The 21438-nt window shown below is 37.3% G+C and overlaps 1 protein-coding gene and 1 pseudogene across 1 annotated transcript; both read right to left on the bottom strand.

Annotated features, from left to right (window-relative positions):
* Window positions 1-2700: 2700 nt before the first annotated feature.
* LOC148911681 (uncharacterized) lies at window positions 2701-6030 on the bottom strand (annotated as a pseudogene).
* Window positions 6031-7522: 1492 nt separating this feature from the next.
* LOC148911680 (uncharacterized) lies at window positions 7523-19318 on the bottom strand. The gene is made up of 15 exons (XM_089028727.1): window positions 19302-19318; window positions 18869-19217; window positions 18318-18482; window positions 18167-18196; window positions 16890-17048; window positions 16291-16387; window positions 15994-16212; window positions 15533-15912; window positions 15049-15216; window positions 14613-14723; window positions 14371-14487; window positions 12269-12323; window positions 11653-12030; window positions 9491-9610; window positions 7523-7761 (listed from the first exon to the last, which is right to left on the bottom strand). The coding sequence occupies exons 1-15, from the start codon at window positions 19316-19318 to the stop codon at window positions 7523-7525; spliced, it is 2604 nt and encodes an 867-aa protein (XP_088884853.1).
* Between the last annotated feature and the right edge of the window lie 2120 nt (window positions 19319-21438).

The raw sequence follows: 21438 nt of genomic DNA, 5'->3' as shown, positions 1-21438 counted from the left end.
TATAATAATTAACAATTCGTAATTCTAATTCGTATTTGTTCTATATAAAAGCTTTCTTACTAAGTGTAATCAATAGTTTTAAGGACGAAAAAACTTGAAGTTTGTTCTATCAAAATCGTTGCAGTCAAAGCAAAATTACAAAATCTTTTAAGCTTAGAAATATTACGATTAATAAATGTTTTTTTAATTTTGAGTAAGTCGGATGAAATCTTGACTTCTTTAATCGATTTTTTATAGAAGTGTTCATAATATTTAGAATATAAATTCCCATAGATTTATGGGTAAAAGAGATATCTCTTATCAAATCATTTAAAATTACTGATTTATAAAAATTTAAACTTTCAATCTCTCAATGAATTCATTTTGCTTTACAAAATTAAAATTCAATTTCAATTTTTTAAAAGCCAAATCAATGTCAAATTTTTAATAAGTGATTAGTGATTAGCTATTTTATATGATTTTATAAAACATGTGTTTTTACAATATATATCTACTGATCTTTAGATTCTAAATATTGTGTTTAATTTCCAGTGTTCTTTTACTATGAAATTCGTTGGACTATTGAAAAAGTATTTTTACTAAAATTTGAAGTGTTTATAAATACTTTAAAAGGATTTTCGTAGTTTGATAAACGAACTAATCAATCTCTCTCTAGAAAATATAATCATAATTTTATTCGCTTAATTTTTTATTCTATACCTAATACTTTGAAGTTAGAGTCGTTAAGGAAATTAAACTGATTTTCTAACATTTTAAAGTGAAAGTTTTACTTTTTTTCTCTAAATTCTCAAACGTTTTGATTAGAAAATTGTGTGCGAGAAATTGAAAAGGAATATTAATTTTATAACTTTTAAATTCATCATTGTCATCATTGTTTCGTGATATCGTTTTTAAAGAATGATAAAAACTTTAAAAACAAAAATTAATTGTAAGATTGAGCTTCACCTAAATTGTGTTTGTTAAACAAAATCATAAAATACCAAGCGTTTAACAGGGTTATTGTTTTGTTTGAAACGGTTTTTGTCTTTTGATTTTCTTATCATTATTTTAGCAGCATTCTTTAGCATAAAGTTTTACGAACATTCTAAAAAGTTTAAATCAGTCATTTATTTGCGTTTCTTCATGAAATTTATAAAATTATTTATTTGTATCGCTTTAATGATGGTCGTAAGACTTTTTCAGCATCTAACATTTTATAAACTACTAGAATTTAATTAACAACAATTTCTCTAAGATGTAAAGTTTTGTTGATAGATCAATATTTTTACCAAATTAGATTATTTTTGTTCATTTTAATTAATCTTTATTTTAACCTTTTCATCATATTTGATCGTTGTTCGGAATAAAAGGTAGTAGATTAATTATAGCTTTTCCTCGTATCAAATTATTTAAAATTACTGATTTATCAAAATTTAAAATTTCAATCTCTCAATGAATTCATTTTGCTTTACAAAATTAAAATTCAATTTCACTTTTTTAAAAGCAAAATCATTATCAAACTTTTGATAATTTAGATTTTTTTGATAAATTAGTGATTTTATATGATTTTATAAAACATATCTTTTTACAATATATATCTACTGATCTTTAGATTCTAAATATAGCGTTTAATTTCCAGTATTTGCTTTTACTATTTAATTCGCTGGACTATTAAAAATATATCTTTAACTCAAATTTCATGTGTTTATAAATATCTTAAAAGGATTTTCGTAGTTTGATAAACAAACTAATCAATCTCTTTCTAAAATATATAATCATAATTTTATTCGCTTATTTTATTATTCTCTACTTAAGAGGGCTAGTCCCTAAAAGCCAAACAACGTGAGCAGACCTTGAAAAATCAAAATTCTTCAAACTTTGCCAGATCATAGCATTTGGGCTACTATTAAACACAAAATAACTCAAAGGCTTATTGGGACGTTATTTTTTATGAACGGAGGCAATTTTGATTTTCGCCGTTTTAGGGCGACTTTTGGGGTTGGAATACTACCTCTCAACCCAAGCTCATTTCTATATCAATCTCAAACGCTATGCACTTTTAAAGTTGATACATAGAAAGTATAGGCATTTTTCTACATTTTATTAGTTTTCTTGATAAATATGTAATACGTGGAATATTTTACAGATTTTTGAGTTTTTTCGATTTTGAAGCAAATTCAAGAAGAGCAAAAATAAGCCAACTTCACACTAAAATATCTCCACTGGTATGTCGATCCAGGACAAAAAGATACTTCTGGAACAACGAAGGGCATGTCTTCTTTCGAAATGTAAAATAAAATTTTGGGGCCAGTTGAAAACAGGATTCAGAGAGTCGAAAATTGAAAGGCTCATAATCTCAAACATCCACGCGTTACGGTATTGTTATGTCACGCAAACTCGCGTCTTCAGCGTAGTGAAAAAATCCCTTTGCCCGTAGAATGACTTAGATCATCAAAACTGACTAGCAAAATCATTTCTTATAACCTTTAACACATTCGAGTTGCATTTTGTGAGAAATTAAAAATTATATTTTAAACTGGAGCAACTCATTTCACACTGGAAATAGTAAAATTTTCTAACAAAGTTAAACGAACGAAACTCATTTGATTTTCCATCTCGCTACACGCAAATCTTAGGAATTTAAACATTAATTTTATAATTATTTAGCAGTTAATTAGAACTTACCAAAAATACGAGATAGATTCCATTCATTTGGCGCGCGATTTTCGATAGCGAGAGTTTATATATTTGCCGCGATCGGAACTACAAACAAATAACACGATATTGCGTTACACACAGGAAACCCAAGCGCAAGATCTATAAAATAATAATAGCGGTCTTGGCTGTATACTGATTTTCTTTATGATTCTGACCATGAATCAATCAAACGGATCCCAGTACACAAGAACACGACTGTAAAGTTGTCCTTAAAAGATCGATATAAGGGGCCTTTCGACGACTGGTGATGTTATCCGTATCTATATCAAAATACTCACAAATGCTAGCAAGCACGTTAATACTTAATTGTTTAAGCCCATTAGACTTGTTAAGCCGACAAAGATTGTAGGTCTCGTATGTAATGGGATGTAGAAGCCCACATTGCTGGATGACTTCCTCTCGCGTCGATTGATAGCCTTCTTCCTCTGTAGCTGCAGCGAATTGCTCTTCCGCTGCATCAGTAGCTAGGGTATCTACTGGTACGCCCTTCAGCTTTGCAGCTATTCTACTGAAATACGATTGTATTTGCTGTTGTGTTAAGAACTCATCAATCGTGAACAGCCTTTTGCCATTGATGTCTTTAGCATATCTCATGTCGCGCGATACAGTCCCTGCGTCAATGTTGTGGCCAGTTGCCTGTCCTATTAAAAACTTGTCGTTAAGATAAAGTTTCTGTCGGTCACTGAATCGCGATGTCTTTTTAGATCTTTTCAAAGCCCAGCCCATTGGTAGACAGTCATCTGCAGGTGAGGTGTAGAGCATCGAGCTGGACATATCTGGGACACTATCAGCACTATAAAGTAATTTTTCTCGGTAAATAATCTTTGCCTTATCCATTAAGCTCTCTCTCTCTTGAACACGCTTCATTCACCATATTGGATGTGGTTTTCAAGAGAACTATATCTCTTGTACTCTTTAACGCAGCCATCTTTAGGGCAGGCGAAAAGTTTTGCGGTTGATCCTTCACTGTCTTCCACGTCGTCTTCCACTTTATCTTTTTCGTTATCTCTACTTTATTGGGCGTCCACACTCTCCGGTCGTTGAATGATTTCAACAAAATACCCTTCTGAATAAGATTCGATAAACTTTGCAAAGGAAGGGCTTCGAAGATCTAACAAAAAAAAAAAAAAAAAAAGATATATTGATTAGTTCTTATTTATTAATTCTCTCTCTCTCTCTCTTCATGTTCTTGTTTTTTCTTACATTCTTTTTTTCGTAATTTGTTTCCTCCCCTTTTCACTACCAGTTTATCATTTTCGTTGTGGGAAAAAACAAAAACGATAACATATATAATGATCGTAATATTAAAAACAATAAATAAGGAGGGCTTAAATAAAAATTCATTAATTACCTTATTGTGTAGCCCAGTCAAGAGATTTCCCTTTACCAATGTCATAGGCTTTCCACATCGTAAGCTTATCTTTGCTGTACTTGAAATTATTAAAGGAGTTAATCCCAACTAGTTTAATTCCCTGGATTGTTTGTAAGCCAGCAGCGTCAATCACAGCAACTCTAACACCACGCACACCACCATGGGAGAGAATGGCTTCCTTTAAGGCTTCTGCATTGCAAACATCGTGTCCTTCGTTAATGTAACGACGAACGTGTGCTTTGATCGTTGCGGCCTTACGATCACAAGAGCCTTTCCCTCCTTGAGGATCGCTAAAATCAATACGCTTAACTCTAATTCCGGTCTCTTTCTGCATGAAGTGACAGGCAGTTATCATAGCTGCACTGTGATAACACCCCGCGTTGTCTTGCTTGTACACAGCACCAGTGATTTCAGGATGCTCACTTTTGAGTTGCCTCTGGGTGTGTTCCATGATAGACACCAGGTCATCGCTGTCTTGGCTACAGTTTTTTGCAATGTGTACAAATGCTTGGTGCTGGAGCTGTCCTACTGCTGTTCTTCTGACCACTACAGATATGTGCCAACTAATCCCTCTCTTTCCGAACCAATCGGTCTGAGTTTCTCGATACTTCTGGGGAAGAAATTTCATCGCCCAGTCTTGGGTGATCAACACTGTACTCTCATCTAATTCATTTATCATGTCGATTCGTGATTTGTCTTGTCTCAATGATCGAAGTTGGTGGGAATTCCAAGTATCTATAGCCTGTATTGCCTGTTGACAAGAAAACATCATATCATCGCCCTTTTCGTTTCCTAGACGCTTTGAAACGTTTGCCACTGCGTTCTTGATTGAAGAAAGGACAGTTTTTAGTTCCTCACAAGAAGAGCAACTAAGGTCATGTTGGTGATCGCTACATGATGAACACAACTTCTTTTCATTTGGGTCGTTGAGTGCGTAAACAGTACAGTGATCTTTCACTTGAGATTTCTCTGATATGTGAACCTATAATAAATTCATATCGTTTAATAATAAAATCACACATTTCACGTTCTTTTGGTCGTTTTGTGTGGTTTTGGGTTCTTGCCCTTTCTCCTTTTGCAAGAAAACGTTTTTTTTTTTTTAAATCTAAAAATGAGCTTGAATAAAGAGATAAAAAAGATCTTAATTTTTTCAATGCGCTGTGGTACTGAATACGGTTTTGTTTTGTTATGATTACGAACCTTGTAGTCGTTTTTTATATACTGCTTTCCTATTTTTAGCATTCCTTCGCAGTTTTTGATCCAGGCTTTGTCTTGGCCATAATCAGCAAGTTGATTGATAAGGATAGTCAAGTCATCAAAGCCTTTTGCTCCATCTGCTGAAAGGTAATCTAGACCTTGGAGGGATTTTCGCACTGTGGCAGTGCAAACCGAGAGTATTCGGTACATGGTAGATGGACTTAGAACTTTCACATTACTTTCATTACAGAACTGGGTATACTGATTTATGATCCTCTGAGGAATCATAAGTCGTATGACATTGGGAGTCTCTAAAACCTGACCATTCGATAAGTGCAAGTAACGTTGACCGAAGGGAAGATCCTGTACGACATGGCTGCTTGTTATAAAGGACAGGAAATGATCAAGCTGGTTTGGATCGATTCTAATTCGAGGACTTTTCTCTTTAAGAACAGGGGTACCCCGACCATGCTTCAGAATGTGCATTCTTGCTGCCTGAAAACGATACTTAGTCAGGACGGGAATAAACTTTTGAATCTGACAAAATGTCACCAGGTCACTCATGATTGCAAGAATGTTGCGTTTGGTATCCCAGCTTCCTGCATTTTGGTACGCTTCAGCCAAAGCTTCAAGATACTGTCTCTCGGTTGGTTGTAAAACGCCAAGAACTTTATCGACAGAGTGAGAGGACTGCACAGCTTCCCAAAGATTATTCGCATCACCCGGAGTTAAGACATCCAATACAGAAACAATGGCTTCGGTGGCTCTATTGACGTAGACGTTCTTGCTACGCTGGCTCATATTTTCCCATGGTTTATTGGGCTGTCCAATCGAACCAAACTCTGCGTTACCTTTGCACACTCGTAGAAATTCGTTTAACTTCTGGAGTTTCTGTTTTGAAAGGTCTATGGAGCCATTACTACTCTCTGTTGAGTCTGAAAAGATCACTGCTGGGTCCTCCTCTAAGTTCAGCTTCTCTAATGCGTATTGCAAATCATCTAATAGCTGCAAAAGAATTTGAATCATGTTACCCCACTAGCATTATTTACTCGATATCATCTTGAACGATGATTTACTGTTTTTTGTTGCACACTCACTTGAAGCCACGTTTTGTTCATCATCTGACGTTTGAATGACCGGATCTTCTTCATTCTCGGGTAGGGATCGATATTGCAGTAAATCAACTTCAGACTTTAATTGCATTCGACATTGTTTGCAGATTGCTAGAAAACAAAACATTTCTGACTCAGTTGTAGTAGGCTTACATACGTAATTACCAACAGTAGGGACATATGGTTCCGCAGCGTAAGAGTGTTACTTCCATATATGGACTATACGGGGATGATCCGCTGAACAGGGTAGGGTTTTTCGAGCTGCTTGTCGTAAACAGGGTATGCAATTTCACTCAAGTTCCAATTTCTTCTTGAGTTTCCTGTCATATTCAGGGTTTCTACTTTCGTATTGACCGAAACTGGTTATTATGGTCGTAAACAAAAAAAAACAAAAAACAAAAAACGATACGCGAGATGACATGACAATTGAAACAGGAACTCAGTGCAATAAATTATTTATTTTTTCATAAACAGGGTCTACAATTTTGAGTTTTTATATCATAAACAGGGTACCCCTTTCAGAATCCCAGTGGAACACCCCTACCAAAATTCTGGCGGAGTACCCAACCCGGGGTTTGTGTGTTGTGTAAAAGGGGTAGCTGGGAGTGGAAGTGGGCGATGAATGCAGAACCAAGGTAATAAAAAATGTATCCATTGAGTAGCAGATTCTCTATTTGTCTTTGTTCATTTTGATCTGTGATGGCAAGATATGTCATAACATTATTATCAAAACTACCTTTATTGGCAGATACAAAATTATAAAAAAATACTCACGTGTCCCAACTGGAGTCAAGTTATTTGTTAATTGATAAAGCCCCTTTGACTGTTGGCTCGTAAGACCACCATCGCCTCTGTACTGTTTAGTTTGTGTTGGGCCCAACTCACTGGCATTGAGCAAGTTTTTTTAAAGCAGCGCCACCTTATTCCATGCTGGGCTCGGTGACGCGGACACACTGTTAGCATCAGCTTATCGGATGGATTTTCAAATATGCCTGCCAATTTAAATAACGTTTGAACTAAGTATGATTTGTTTCAGGGTAACGACAAACCACATAATTCTTATGTCTAACGGATCCAGCTTTGACCGTTTCCCCTCGATTGATGCGAGTACATAACCATCTATAGAAATTCATGAGGCTAATATTCACAAACATCCAGTCGTCCTACCTGCCCTTGCCAGAAGTAACTGTGATTCAGTTGCCAAAGCTGAATCTCTAACATTGAGAAACTTCAAATGTCCTTTGATGGGTCTTTCACAATTTTCGAGAGTTACGCATAGCACATCTTCTTTTCTGTCCTGACTAGAGCCACAAGGGCCTTTAACATAAGCTGAATAGCTACATACAGCCATTCGCTGTTGAGAGGACTCAATAATATGAAATACTTATTCAAATAACGAAGAACACGATTGTTTACTTTGAAGTAAATGCCTGGTATTGTGAAACGAGACCAGGATTGTTTGTTTTGGAAGTAAATTGAAAACAGGTGTCCCCAGTCCAGTCCCCCTTGACAATCAAGGACCAAGGACGTGAAAAAAAAAAATTGGACACAAAAAGTAAATCCCCCAAAAAATTAAACCCAAACTAATATAATTGCAAATTTCAAAATAATAGGAGTTTCCTTAAAAAACAAAGAAGGAAAATCGGTAGGAAAGATTGATAAACCCCGATGCGCTTGGGTTTCCTGTGTGTAACGCAATATCTTGTTATTTGTTTGTAGTTCCGATCGCAGGCAAATATATAAACTCTCGCTATCGAAAATCGCGCGCCAAATGAATGGAATCTATCTTGTATTTTTGGTAAGTTCTAATTAACTGCTAAATAATTATAAAATTAATGTTTAAATTCCTAAGAATTGCGTGTAGCGAGATGGAAAATCAAATGAGTTTCGTTCGTTTAACTTTGTTAGAAAATTTTACTATTTCCAGTGTGAAATGAGTTGCTCCAGTTTAAAATATAATTTTTAATTTCTCACAAAATGCAACTCGAATGTGTTAAAGGTTATAAGAAATGATTTTGCTAGTCAGTTTTGATGATCTAAGTCATTCTACGGGCAAAGGGATTTTTTCACTACGCTGAAGACGCGAGTTTGCGTGACATAACAATACCGTAACGCGTGGATGTTTGAGATTATGAGCCTTTCCATTTTCGACTCTCTGAATCCTGTTTTCAACTGGCCCCAAAATTTTATTTTACATTTCGAAAGAAGACATGCCCTTCGTTGTTCCAGAAGTATTTTTTTGTCCTGGATCGACATACCAGTGGAGATATTTTAGTGTGAAGTTGGCTTATTTTTGCTCTTCTTGAATTTGCTTCAAAATCGAAAAAACTCAAAAATCTGTAAAATATTCCACGTATTACATATTTATCAAGAAAACTAATAAAATGTAGAAAAATGCCTATACTTTCTATGTATCAACTTTAAAAGTGCATAGCGTTTGAGATTGATATAGAAATGAGCTTGGGTTGAGAGGTAGTATTACAACCCCAAAAGTCGCCCTAAAACGGCGAAAATCAAAATTGCCTCCGTTCATAAAAAATAACGTCCCAATAAGCCTTTGAGTTATTTTGTGTTTAATAGTAGCCCAAATGCTATGATCTGGCAAAGTTTGAAGAATTTTGATTTTTCAAGGTCTGCTCACGTTGTTTGATTTTTAGGGACTAGCCCTCTTAAACAATTGATGAACTAAGCCAAGTTTTAGCAAATTTTCCAAATGTCTTTATTAAAATATTGATTCAACTTTATTCAGTGAACTGGTTCAGTATACAATTTGTATACAAATAATTCAAAAGGAAATTACAGGTTTTTTGTATGTTTTTGTTTCATGTTCAATAATAAGGAATTAATGTAAGCTTTGTATAAAATAGACATTTGATTGGTCGAGAACGGTTGTACGAGCCGTTTTTACTAGTAGCAAAATCAGCAACAGGGCTGCAAATGTATTTGCGGCCCGCCAAAATCCATTTACGCCCGCTGGCCGCGCGCTTTCAAGAGGGCAGTTCTCTATTTGGCTTAGTTTATTGATGATAATGAAGCGTAACAATGCGAGAATCAAGAACGTGTTGCCATGATATCGGCATCGATCAAACTACAATTAGCGTCCAGAACGTACCACATGTTTGTCCATTTCCATAGTAACCAGGATCACACTGACAAGTGAACGAACCAATAGTGTTTGTGCAACGAGCATTGGTATGACAGGTATGAGCACCAGTAGAGCACTCGTCCAATTCTGATGAAAGGACCACAAACAAACTGACATTTGTAGCTTCTCCACAGGTAAGGAAATGGCTGACTAGACCAGCCTGATATTGATGGATTGCAAGCATTCCCAAGAGAGTTAAAAGACAAAAAACATGGCGGCCATTGTGGTACCGTTAACAATGGATACCAATGAGAAATCTTTTGTTAAATCGTACCAACATGGCCGCGAGGACGTAACGTGCAAACGAAGAATTACATATGAGCAGAGTTTTTAGGATCTCTCCTTTGATTTTTTCTCCGATGTTCTTTCAAAGATTTCACGGGTGGCGTAGTGGTGATAGCGCTCGCACCTCACCAATGCGACCCGGGTCGAATCTCGGATTCGGTGCTATTTGTGAGTGGGTTTTTCTCTGGGTTCTCTGGTTTTCCGAGTCTTTCTTGGTGTTGTAAGCTGTATTGTATTCTGAGTTAGGGTTTTTGTATTGCAAGGTATTGTTTAGTTGCAAACTCATTGTTCTCGGCTATTGTTTTATTGTCTTCATGGCTCAGGTGCCCTGCAACAACAAGAAAGAGCCAGTTTTCTTCCCTCCCAAAAAATCAACTTCTAAATTCCTTTTCCATCATGGAACAAGGGTCACAGGTTTGTTAGCCATATAAGTCACAAAAGTAATAATCAGATGCGAAATCTATTTCAGATTTTCCAAAGTAAACGTTACTTGAAACAGGAATATATCCAACGTTTTTGAAAGATAGGGTAATCTTTTTATCTATCTTCCCTCACAAATGGTACCCCCTTTTACTAAAGCCATAAGTTGCTTCTGTCGGACACCTTTGTGTACCTAAATGACAGTTTTCCTACTCTTTTCTATGCCTATGCCTCATGCCTTTCATGGAGTTCATACCACTTTTTAATTACATCAAGGCCCTGAAAAATTGATTTGTTGTACATGACGTCATAGCCGCTCTCTTGGTTCAATTTATCAAAAGACTTGTCAATTATATATATATTTTAATATATCAACCAACAAAGACGCCGTGTCTTTTATCATTTCACTGCTTTGGATATTGCAGAGGTATAGTTACATAGCTGAAAGGTTCATCAGACTAATCTAATAAAATCTACTCCTTTAAACGTACAGCGCGACGCCCAAAAGTAAGAAGTTAAAATATTGTTAAAGAAAAAGCCTACTCAGAGCCGGTACGGTAAGGCTGCGTTCATAATGTATTGGGGGGGGGGGGGGGGGGGGGAGCAGGGAAAATTTAGAGGGGATCGGGAAAATTGTTACCAGTAAAATGGGGGGGTTTAGAAAATTTTTTCAGAAAATTGGGGGGTATGCAAATTTTTTAGAAGAAGCTACGAGAAATTGCCGGGGGGATAGTTATTTTTTGGGGAACTTCAAGGGGGAGTCTTAAATAGTTTTTTTGTCATTTAGGGGATTGGGGATTGTCTCCCGGTTTAACAGCCTATCCCGATCTGGAGGCATTAATACTAACATACTATCAAATCACTCATGATTGTAAGCTGCACGGCTGCTACTAGCGCCTAAATACGCAGCCCGTAAAGTCCTCCACTGATCACGATTGTGAAGCGCATTGAGACTACGTGAAATTGCGCTATATAAGAACCCCGTTATTATTATTATTATTATTATTATTATTATTATTATTATTTAAAGACATACATTATGAACGCAGCCTAATAATCGGTCATAGATTAATTGATTATCAAATTGATTTGTTTCCCCAGATTTTTTTTATCATTGATATTAATCATAGATTTTTGTAATTTATTACATTTGAGGTTTTTGCAACTGTTCATTACACTTGTGTTCATCTATTAAATTTGTGACCACTGTATGACTATGAAGTTAGCGTCATAGAACTAAGGCCGAAAATTTTAGATCTCCAGACCCCGAGAAGTGCAGTTTAATCCTTAATTTAGCCGTGCCTTAACGTACATCATCCCATTAATTATTTTGCCTTTCAATGAAATTGTTGTTTGGTTTGAGGCCGAGATGCTTTCTGTAATATTTCCGAATCATTATTTTTATGATGAAGTAAAGTACAAACCTCGTTTACAAGTATAAGTGTTACAGGAAGAACATGTGACGTCAACCCATTTGTACCCATGTCTCGGCCCTCGAGTTTGGACACAGTGTTGGTCCCTTTTGAGTTTGTCTGGTCGGTTTGGTGCCCAGTAAGTAAAATTCACTTCAGTTCCATCGATCCATGTAAAGTTTCCATTGCTCCGAAGATCCTGCAGTCCAATCCATCCAGTTTCTCCACCATGCCTGTGTTGAACGTAAATGTTGTCTTCCTGGCTTGTGATGCTTGCTAGGCTAGCGTTACGACTGAGACAGCTTGACTGTGCTGCCTGCCACGTGGCACAGGACGAGTTGGTCAAGTAACAGAAACCATTAAAGTACCTCCATCCTTCACCACAGATGTCTAGTAAAATAAAAATATTTGAAACTTGTATCTTCCTCATCATCGATAATCTTCATTCAGTATCACCACCACCTTCACTACCACCTTCACTACCACCACCACCATCATCATCGTCATCATCTTCATCATTGTTATCATTATCACCTTCAATACCACCAACAACATCATTAAATCAACATCACCGTCTTCACCAGCATTATCATCTGATATTTTTGTTTAGACCTAACGAATCAAATACCTGATACTACGACAAACTGCATTGTCACCGGATCATACTGATTAGCGTACAACTCCTTCATGCAAATACGGAAGTTTTGAGACGTGATACTCCGTTGAAGAGAAAATAAATATAATCTTAGATAAAGCTGTCTTGTTTCAAAGTTATTATCCTCTTGCTTGCAGCAAGTTTCTATTATGATTACTGCACCTGGCGTTGGACCTTGACATACTGTACATGGTCACTAGGGTACGGTATTTTCACTATTGAGAAATAAGATAAACCCTGCAATTCCATCTCCCAATTTCTACACTGAAAATCGTTGCTAATGCACATGTACACTTGGGATATATTGTTGCATTAAATTCACCAAAGCCGTTGAAATCGCCACAAAAATGATTCAAAATGTGTCTATAATATATATATTTAGGCACTGCCTAAAAGCGGAGCTCCCGATACGGAAGTCACGGGGAGAACAATTTGAATGAAATTGAAAGGTAAAATTAAGATCGGGAAAGAAATCTTTTTATTCGAGATGAAGATACTTTCTCCCATAATAAAAACCATGCAGTGAAATCGAATCGTAATGCACTACATTGTTTTCTTTGCGCGAGTATGCTCTCCCACTTAGGAATTTTGTACACGATTCACCCCCACCCCCAGGGGCTAGTTTTATTCTTGGAAGATTCTTCGACAAAGTTTTCCATCGCCGACATTTTGAGGCTTTGAATCTCTTTTACTTAAAAAAACGAAAGATAATTACAGATAATACAATTCAATATCAGGTTTAGTGAAATTTACCTCGGATGTCTTTCACTGAATTAAAAAATCTGGAGATTTAGGACAAATCAAGACTAAAAAACAGACTTGAAAACTGGTTCAGGAGGTAAGCAAAAAATAAGCTTACTTAATTACAGAACGATGTTTGGTTTTCCATAGCTTTCTTATATTAATTCTTTATTAATATTTTTTAATATATTTCATATAAGCCTTAACTACTTTTCAAGAAGGTTGAAAACTTAAGCTTACTTGATTTTGAGATTCGATTTTACCAGTTTTAATCGGTTTTCATGTGTGAGAAAGATACGGAAATCACGAACGACAAAAGTTTTCCAAAAACAAAGTTTACATTCAGTTAAACTTGACAAGAACCGACTGAGACAAAATAGAAAATAAAGCAAAATGCAATGCAAAATACAAAATGACGAATTTCTTTATCAGTAAATTGGCATTTGTAAATGTTTTTGAACATTTTTTAGCTTTTTAAGTCTAGGTCTTTATACAATAACACCTCTCAACAACACAAATTTAAGCTCATTTGTATAATTATACTTGCTCGAACAACTTAATAAACAGTTGAATATTGGGTGTAAATTTATATTTCATTTAAGAATTTAATAAATTATCTATAGAAAGATATAAAATTATTGAATGAAAGTCTTCTTTGCTTTGGGACCCCGTGATAGGAGGCGAACAAAGCCGCACTTGAACGAAAAACATACGACAGTTGGTTAAAATCAACCGAGCTGTTAGATATTTACAATGCTAAATAAAGGACGAATATTTGTTGTAATAATATGCTCTCCGTGTTATATTTCCTCCAGCATTAAAATAAATTAAGCTTATCTATAGAAATATAAAAAGTTTTAAGAGAAAGTCTTTGATTTGTCGATTCGTCGAGAAAAATGCTTGTCAAAAAAAAAAAAAAAAAAAAAAAGAAAGATATATATATATATATATACGATTGCTTGCTAAAAAACACACACCTGAATTCTTGAAGAACACTTCTTGATCTTTGACTACATGAAAGTTTTTCTTTAAATTGCTTTTGGTCTATCGTCCTAAAGCGATTTTTTCTGTGCAATTGAGAACCGCATTTGTGAGTAGTTTTGATTTCACATCAAGCGGGATCCCTGTGTTGTGTGCACGGACCGACGGACGGACGGACGGAAGTGACGTCAGCCAAGCCATGAAAAATCAACTCGATGATTTACCATTTTTTCTTAAGTATGGTGCTCCGCGCGGGAGCTCCGCTATAAACAGCCCTGTTATCAGGAGGACCATAGTCAGGATAAAATGAAAAACATTGACAAACACACAAAAGTTTTGCACAAATACTTTACCTCAATCCAGGCAGATACTCCATTGCATTGTGGGTTCTTCCGTCCACCACCTGTACGGTGTGTTGGTGTTACCATGACTAAAGGTTGCTTGGTGTAGTTGCGTACCATTTCAACAGTCTAACAAAAATCATGCAAATATACTTCATTACTAGACAGATATAAAGATAAAAACTTGGCAAGAAGTGCAATGTTTTAATTTCATAAATTGCTTCAGCTGTAAGTTAGTTTCGAAAATACAGTACCTTGCAAAATGCGTAATTATCAGATTGCTGAGGTGTGTAGTCATTAGGGAAGTCAATGCTACCGTGTTCAGTGAACAATGGACGGTGTAGAATCTCAAATGCCATCCAGTACTGTTTGAAATATGAAGAAAAGCAATGTTTTAATCTCTTTCTTTTTTTTTTAGTGAAAACCTTCGTAAAACAACAATTATAAATGTTTCAAGAAATGCAATTGCAGCTTTCGGGAAATAAGGATAATGTGTGTTGTATATTGCGCTGCCTATTTTTGTCGTGGTAGTTGGCCATATTTGGTTCTAGCTACAATACTTTGTTCCTTTTCCTAAAAATCAGTTTTTCAGATTCCAATTTGATCATGGATGGAGGATAAGTGCACACTTACTTCATTTTGCACACAACTAATCCAAAACTTCCTTCTCACATTAGATAATTAGCTTACCACATTGATATCTTCATGTACGCCGTCAAAGTTCTGCAGTTCTCTTAAACAAACTTTGATCGACGAGGAACTAATATCCTCTATCCAAACGCTCGCAGCATCATGTTTCAGGCCTCTTCTTTCATGTTGTAGCGTAGCTAACACTGTGGGAGAGCTAGAAAATTTGCCCTGTATGCACATGATATTAATTTTATCAAAATGTCTGATTTACTCTAAATAAATACAACTTTATTTGCACTTTTGATATATTTACAAAAAGAAAGAAAGAAAAAAATAAATAAATAAAATAAATATATAAGAAAAATTAAGGGTAAAAAAACTACAAAAAATAGCTAGAACAGCTAAACGAATTAAACGTAACATTTTTAAACAATTCATTTTTATCAGAGGCTCAGTCAATCGTTCTCTCATTAGTTCAGAAATAGGTAATAAATATTTTGAATGTTCCACTGATTTTAATTTTATGCCAAAATACGATACATACCCCAGGAAACGAAATAGTCCTACATGTCGTACCAGTCCACCATCGTGTGAACCGTTCTCTTCCGGTAACTCCACCGTTAGGTGCTCCTTGATAGGCTATCCAATCAACTGATTCCAATTCATATGACGGATTGTCATTCCTACCTGTCCTGGAAATACACGCAGTAAAATTGTCCATATTCACGTTCTCTGTCCAAGTTACTGTAGCTTCGTGTACCTTGGAAGTCGGTAAAGCATTGACGTAGTTCACCGTCAGTTGGACATGTAAGGGTTTGTCGGGATAAAAAGTGTAGGGCTTGAGCGACACGATCTCGCAATGAGTATCTGACCATGGAAAGTCTTGCTGACGAAGAAAGTGTCTCCCTTTGTCCAATGGAAATCCTTTTGAAAAACATGCCAAAAATATTTATAAGATAAAAAATATATTTTCTGAGAAAAGTTTTTTTATGACATCAATGTTACCTTGGCAGCCTCCAGGGTGATAGTAAGTGAAGTTTCCTCTGGTTCTACATATCTCTCTCTTCATGATGCACATGTTGTCAAATGTCTGTCCATTGTTCGCACAAACAAGATATTGATATGTGGGGCATTCAGCAATACACACACACTGGGCAACACCTGGTGACAATGCTTGGCAGATTCCAAAGTACTCACACGTTTTGTTGATGCATGGATCAAGGTCTAAACATATTATTTAAAGATTATGTTAAGGTAGATATCTTTTTCAATGTATGAGTGCAAAAGACAAGCAGTGCTTACCACCAAATATCAAGTAATCAACAGTCACTGGATGATGCTTGCGATTCAATCCAACCAAGTCCTTCACACAAGCTCTAAAGTAAGTTCTCGTTATTTCCTATGCGAAAATGACAAATTTACCATAAATCATTATTAACCCTGATCATGTATTTGATATGCACTTAAAGCTTAGTTGGTGTTGTGGTATTTCATTTCTTGTTGCTGCATTTCTTAGCAAGAGTTCTGAACTGAGAGTATTCGCGAAGATTTTGACGCGAAAACCATAGTCAAACTCCAAGACAGCATCAATGTAAGCCACTGAGGGAACCTTTTAGTCACAGAGGGCTAGTTTGTTATCCTAATATAGAATTGAAATGATTTACATTATGCTCTTACCTTAAAAACTATTAAACCTACGGTTTCGTATAACTGTTATGAATACTTAGTGATTTGGTATACTTATATTTTTTCTTATTCTCAATTGCTTTTATTTTGTTAACCTCGTGTTGCTTGTCTCGTTCTTATTTTGTTGTTTCCTTTCTTCTTTTTTATTTCATCTTATATATATACGCAGATGTAATTTATGATATTTTTGGAATTAAGATTTGATTAAGTACTACCTCGTTCCAGGCTACAATGGAGTTGTGTTCTGGTGGCACCGCGTTCACATTACTGCTGTAGTACTCATGACATTGGAGTGAGTGGACAATCGATGGAGGTGAAAAGTAGGGGATCCCGGTAAAGGGGACGAGCGGGTGAAAAAAGTAGAAGATACACAGCTGGGGAAGAGGGGCAAGGGTCCGAAGGAGGGGGGAAGGCGGGAGGGGAGGGGAGGGAGGGAGGGGAGGGGAGGGGAGGGGAGGGGAGGGGAGGGGAGGTGGAGGGGAGGGGAGGGGAGGGGGAGGGATGGGGAGGGGAGGGGGAGGGGAAGGGGAGGGGAGGGGAGGGTGAGGGAGGGGAGGGGAGTGGAGGGGAGGGGAGGGAGTTGGGGGAGGTGAGGGGAGGGGAGGGGAGTGGGAGGGAGGGGAGGGGAGGGGAGGGAGGGGAGGGGAGGGAGGGAGGGGAGGGGAGGGGAGGGAGGGGAGGGGAGGGAGGGGAGGGAGGGGAGGGGAGGGGAGGGGAGGGGAGGGGAGGGAGGGGAGGGAGGGAGGGGAGGGGAGGGAGGGGAGGGGAGGTGGAGGGGAGGGGAGGGGAGGGGAGGTGAGGGGAGGGGAGGGGAGGGGAGGGGAGTGGAGGGAGGGAGGGGAGGGGAGGGGAGGGGAGGGGAGGGGAGGGGAGGGGAGGGAGGGGATGGGAGGGGAGGGGAGGGGAGGGGAGGGAGGGGAGGGGAGGGGAGGGAGGGAGGGAGGGGAGGGAGGGAGGGGAGGGAGGGGAGGGGAGGGGAGGGAGGGGAGGGAGGGAGGGGAGGGGAGGGAGGGGGAGGGGAGGGGAGGGGGGAGTGGAGGGGAGGGGATGGAGGGAGGGAGGGGAGGGGAGGGAGGGAGGGGAGGGGAGGTGAGGGGAGGGGAGGGGAGGGAGGGGAGGGGGAGGGGAGGGAGTAGAGTTTTTGTTATTGATTGGGATAGTGTATTTTATTTTGATTATGTGTTGTTATTTTATTTTTATTTATCTGTATTGTATTTTATTTTATTTATTTTATTTATTTTATTTTTTTATTTATTTTACTTTTTTTTATGTATTTTTTTTATTTGTATTGTTATTTATTTTTTTTTTTATTTTATTTTCTTTATTGTATTTTATTTATTTTATTTTTATTTTTATTTCTTCCACATATCACTCTCACTCGTTGGAGTTTTGTCTCCACAATACCTGGCAAAATGCGTTCGTTGTACTTCTTCACTCGGTTGAAGAGAATTTGGAAGAATTGACAGAGTAATGATCTCGTTATGAGTCAAGAGAGTGGAACCTCAGTGAAAGCCATCCATACCTAAGAAGAAAAGCAGAACCCATCTTTGCATAATAATAAACAACTTAAGGGACGGGAAGGAGAAAAGCGGTGAATTAAATAAGACAATAGGGAATCAAAAAAGCATGATGCAATAACATACCACTTCAATATCCTTGTGACGTCCATCAAACGTTCTTGCTTCTCTCAAACAAATCGTAAATTCATCTCTAGCGATGTGTTCTACCCAAACAGCAGAAGCATCTTGCCTTTTGTTCTGTACGTTGTGACGAGCTGTGTTGAAAACTTTGGGCTTGTTTGTGAACCCCTTTGGATTGATTTAAAATAGTTTAAATAAGGTGAAGCTTCAAATGCACAAATCATGTAGTATTGGAATATAATTAATGATCAAGGATAAGTGTTTGAAGACGTTCTAAACTAGGTGAATCATGGGTGTTGTATCGGACAGTGGCTTTCTCCTCAATCTGGAGCTTTAGTTTTGATTTCTTTACTCGGCATGACATGTGAGTAGAGTTTGTTAGGACTTTTTTTTCTTCAAGGGGTTTTCTATGGATTTTTCTGTTTGGCTTCCTACACAAAACCAAAAGCCAATGTTCAAACTTTCAGTTCAAACGGTAAGTTAGCTGTGCCCTGAGGTTGTTTTAGTTTATTGAACCAATTCAATTCATTATAAAAACAAATCACTAAGCTAACCTGTGATAGTGGTACTCGGTTACAATGTGTTCCTGTCGTCCAGTCGTTGAATCTGGTACTTCCCTCAGCCACACCTGATTCAGTCACTTGATAAGCAACCCAGTTCACTCGTACAGTCCCCTCGAACCCAGTCCCGCTCTCAACCACGCACACCCTAAACCCACTCGTAGTTACAGACTCGGTCCACGTGAATCCTACGTCATGAACACGCGACGAGTTTGTTCCCAAGCTTAATGATGTAAAGACTATTATTGTATCACTCCCAGTGAAGGATGATGGGAAGGTTACTATGTCACAGTAAAATCCATCGACAGCTGAGCGTCCGATCTGTATTTTCCTTGCTGTAACCCTTTAACGATAAATGAAAATAAGAAAAATTCACATTAAGGTCTCTGATTTTTTTAAAATGTTAGCATCATATTTTACATTTTACATATTCTGTGCTGACATAACTTTAAGAAGTTTACATTAGTGGGTCACTTGTGATCTGTGAGTTTGCTCAAAGTAAAAAGAAATTATTAATTACTCGCTTTATTTCCCTGGGGTTATTTCTTCAAGATATTGAATTTTCTGCATTTAGTATTAATTTTGAAATCAGTCTACTATTTTAATAGAAAGCTATATATTTCATCTCAAAAAAGTAGGGTTCTATTTAATACTTTGTGTCCACTTTGTTTCACTTTGAAGAGTGACTGCTGACATTTCAGTGCCCGCGCTTCAGAGAGCCTCCCCCCCCCCCTCCCCTAAACTCAATTAGCCCCCCATAAACTCAATTAGCTCCCCTAAACTCAATTAGCCCCCCATAAACTCAATTAGCCCCCCCTAAACTCAATTAGCCCCCCATAAACTCAATTAGCCCCCCATAAACTCAATTAGCCCCCCTAAACTCAATTAGCCCCCCATAAACTCCATTAGCCCCCCTAAACTCAATTAGCTCCCCTAAACTCAATTAGTCCCCCCCCCCCCCCCCCCCATTAAAATTTGGCTGGATCCGCCCTTGATAATGCTGATCAAATTTAATTTTCTCCTCTCTTAACAAATAATTTTGTAATTTCTTTTGAAGAACAAGTTCTATTTTCATGAGACACAAGTTTTGTGTTGTTTGTTACTTGAAGTAAATTGTAAATTTGACCAAGTAAGAGTTTTGTCCAATAAACAGAAAACAATCTACTTTCTAATTCATCAAAACTGAAACGTCGTGTCAAAAAAGTAGTGCTTTCACTAAGTTACTAGAAAGTTTTAGAAAATATGTCAATAGAACGTCGTTTTTTCTCGGTAATCTGCACCAAGCTGAAGTTTTCCCTTTATTTTCATTGGGTGCTCATTACGCCTTTTATCATCAGGGTTATTTCTCAAATCTAAAAGAGACATATAATGCAGTTTTTCCTAAGATACCTAAAAGTTTTTAAGAAACATGTAAATAAAAATTCAACTTAAATTTTCTTCATCATAAGCTGAAGCATAGCATTGCAATACGAGTGATTCCTAAGTTACCCAGTGAGACCGCACCATTCGATCCGAAAATGATTTTTGGTTGTTCCATCATAGTAAAGTACTGTTAAAAAGGTTTAGTTTAATTGATTGGAAGATCTATCTATTCTCATTTTAATCCTATGTTTTGTTTTTTAAATCAAATGAATCATGAATTAAACTAACTTGTCGTAAACGGTGCGGAATACCTCAAGATACCGGTGATATGGATATGATATGGCGCTAATCTGCCGCGCGGAGACTGTGCAAAGAATTTGCGTAGACAGGAATTGCTTACATTACCTCGGATTACTAGCAAGAACAATAAAGTTCTTTATCTAGCCAAGAAAAATATTTTAAAAAAGGAATAAAAGATCGGCTGTGCACAAGGTTTAGGGCACTCATCCCAGTTAATAAACCCGACTCAACCAAGCCTCACTCGCTTTCTCAAGAAGCCAAATACGATTTCATGGAATCAGCACAAAAATAGCTGTGGAAAAACGCACAACATCGACTAGAGTATGCTGTTTTTAAACTCGATATATGTCGATGTAATCGTCACATTACTCTTAGTGAAGTTTGCAATTTCTAGCTCATCGGGACTCGATCGCCATTTTTACAAATAAAACTAATCAAACGAACATTGAGGTCTGGTCATTTGATATATATATATATATATATATATATATTTTTTCCTTCTTCTTCTTCTTCCAGAGTTATTGCAATAACTTCTTATTCAGTATTCATTTTGAGACCCCTGCTGTTTTTGCCGCCAGGGCTCGAGCCCACGATATCAGCCATCCGAATATAGGGTAAACTACTAACATATTTTGCGTAGTCATGTCTCATTCAAAATCCTGAATAGATCAGGAGAATAAGCAAGCCAAGCAATAGACCATTTCACAGATCCCGCGGCTCAACCTCAGCCTCGTCAGCGTGTAATATATTCCTTAGAAATTGCCTACAACCTGTGAAATTTTTAAGTGTTTCAATTGTTCGTTGATGTGTAAATTCCTTTCATTACTGCGGACTGTAGTCAAATTCTAAAGAATAATTACACGCTGACGAGGCTGAGGTTAAGTAACGGGATCCGTGAAATG

Source organism: Actinia tenebrosa, unplaced genomic scaffold (assembly GCF_029948245.1).
Source record: "Actinia tenebrosa isolate PJP-AT-01 unplaced genomic scaffold, QUT_ActTen_1.0 PGA_scaffold13__45_contigs__length_12533684, whole genome shotgun sequence".
Lineage (NCBI taxonomy): Eukaryota > Metazoa > Cnidaria > Anthozoa > Actiniaria > Actiniidae > Actinia > Actinia tenebrosa.
This window is presented reverse-complemented; position numbering and strand designations above follow the sequence as displayed.

Coding starts and splice junctions, on each gene's coding strand:
- LOC148911680 (XM_089028727.1), bottom strand. Junction 18,483..18,868: donor ACCGAGTACCACTATCACAG/GTTAGCTTAGTG, acceptor ATCAATCCAAAG/GGGTTCACAAACAAGCCCAA. Junction 18,197..18,317: donor GTCACAAGGATATTGAAGTG/GTATGTTATTGC, acceptor TTTTCTTCTTAG/GTATGGATGGCTTTCACTGA.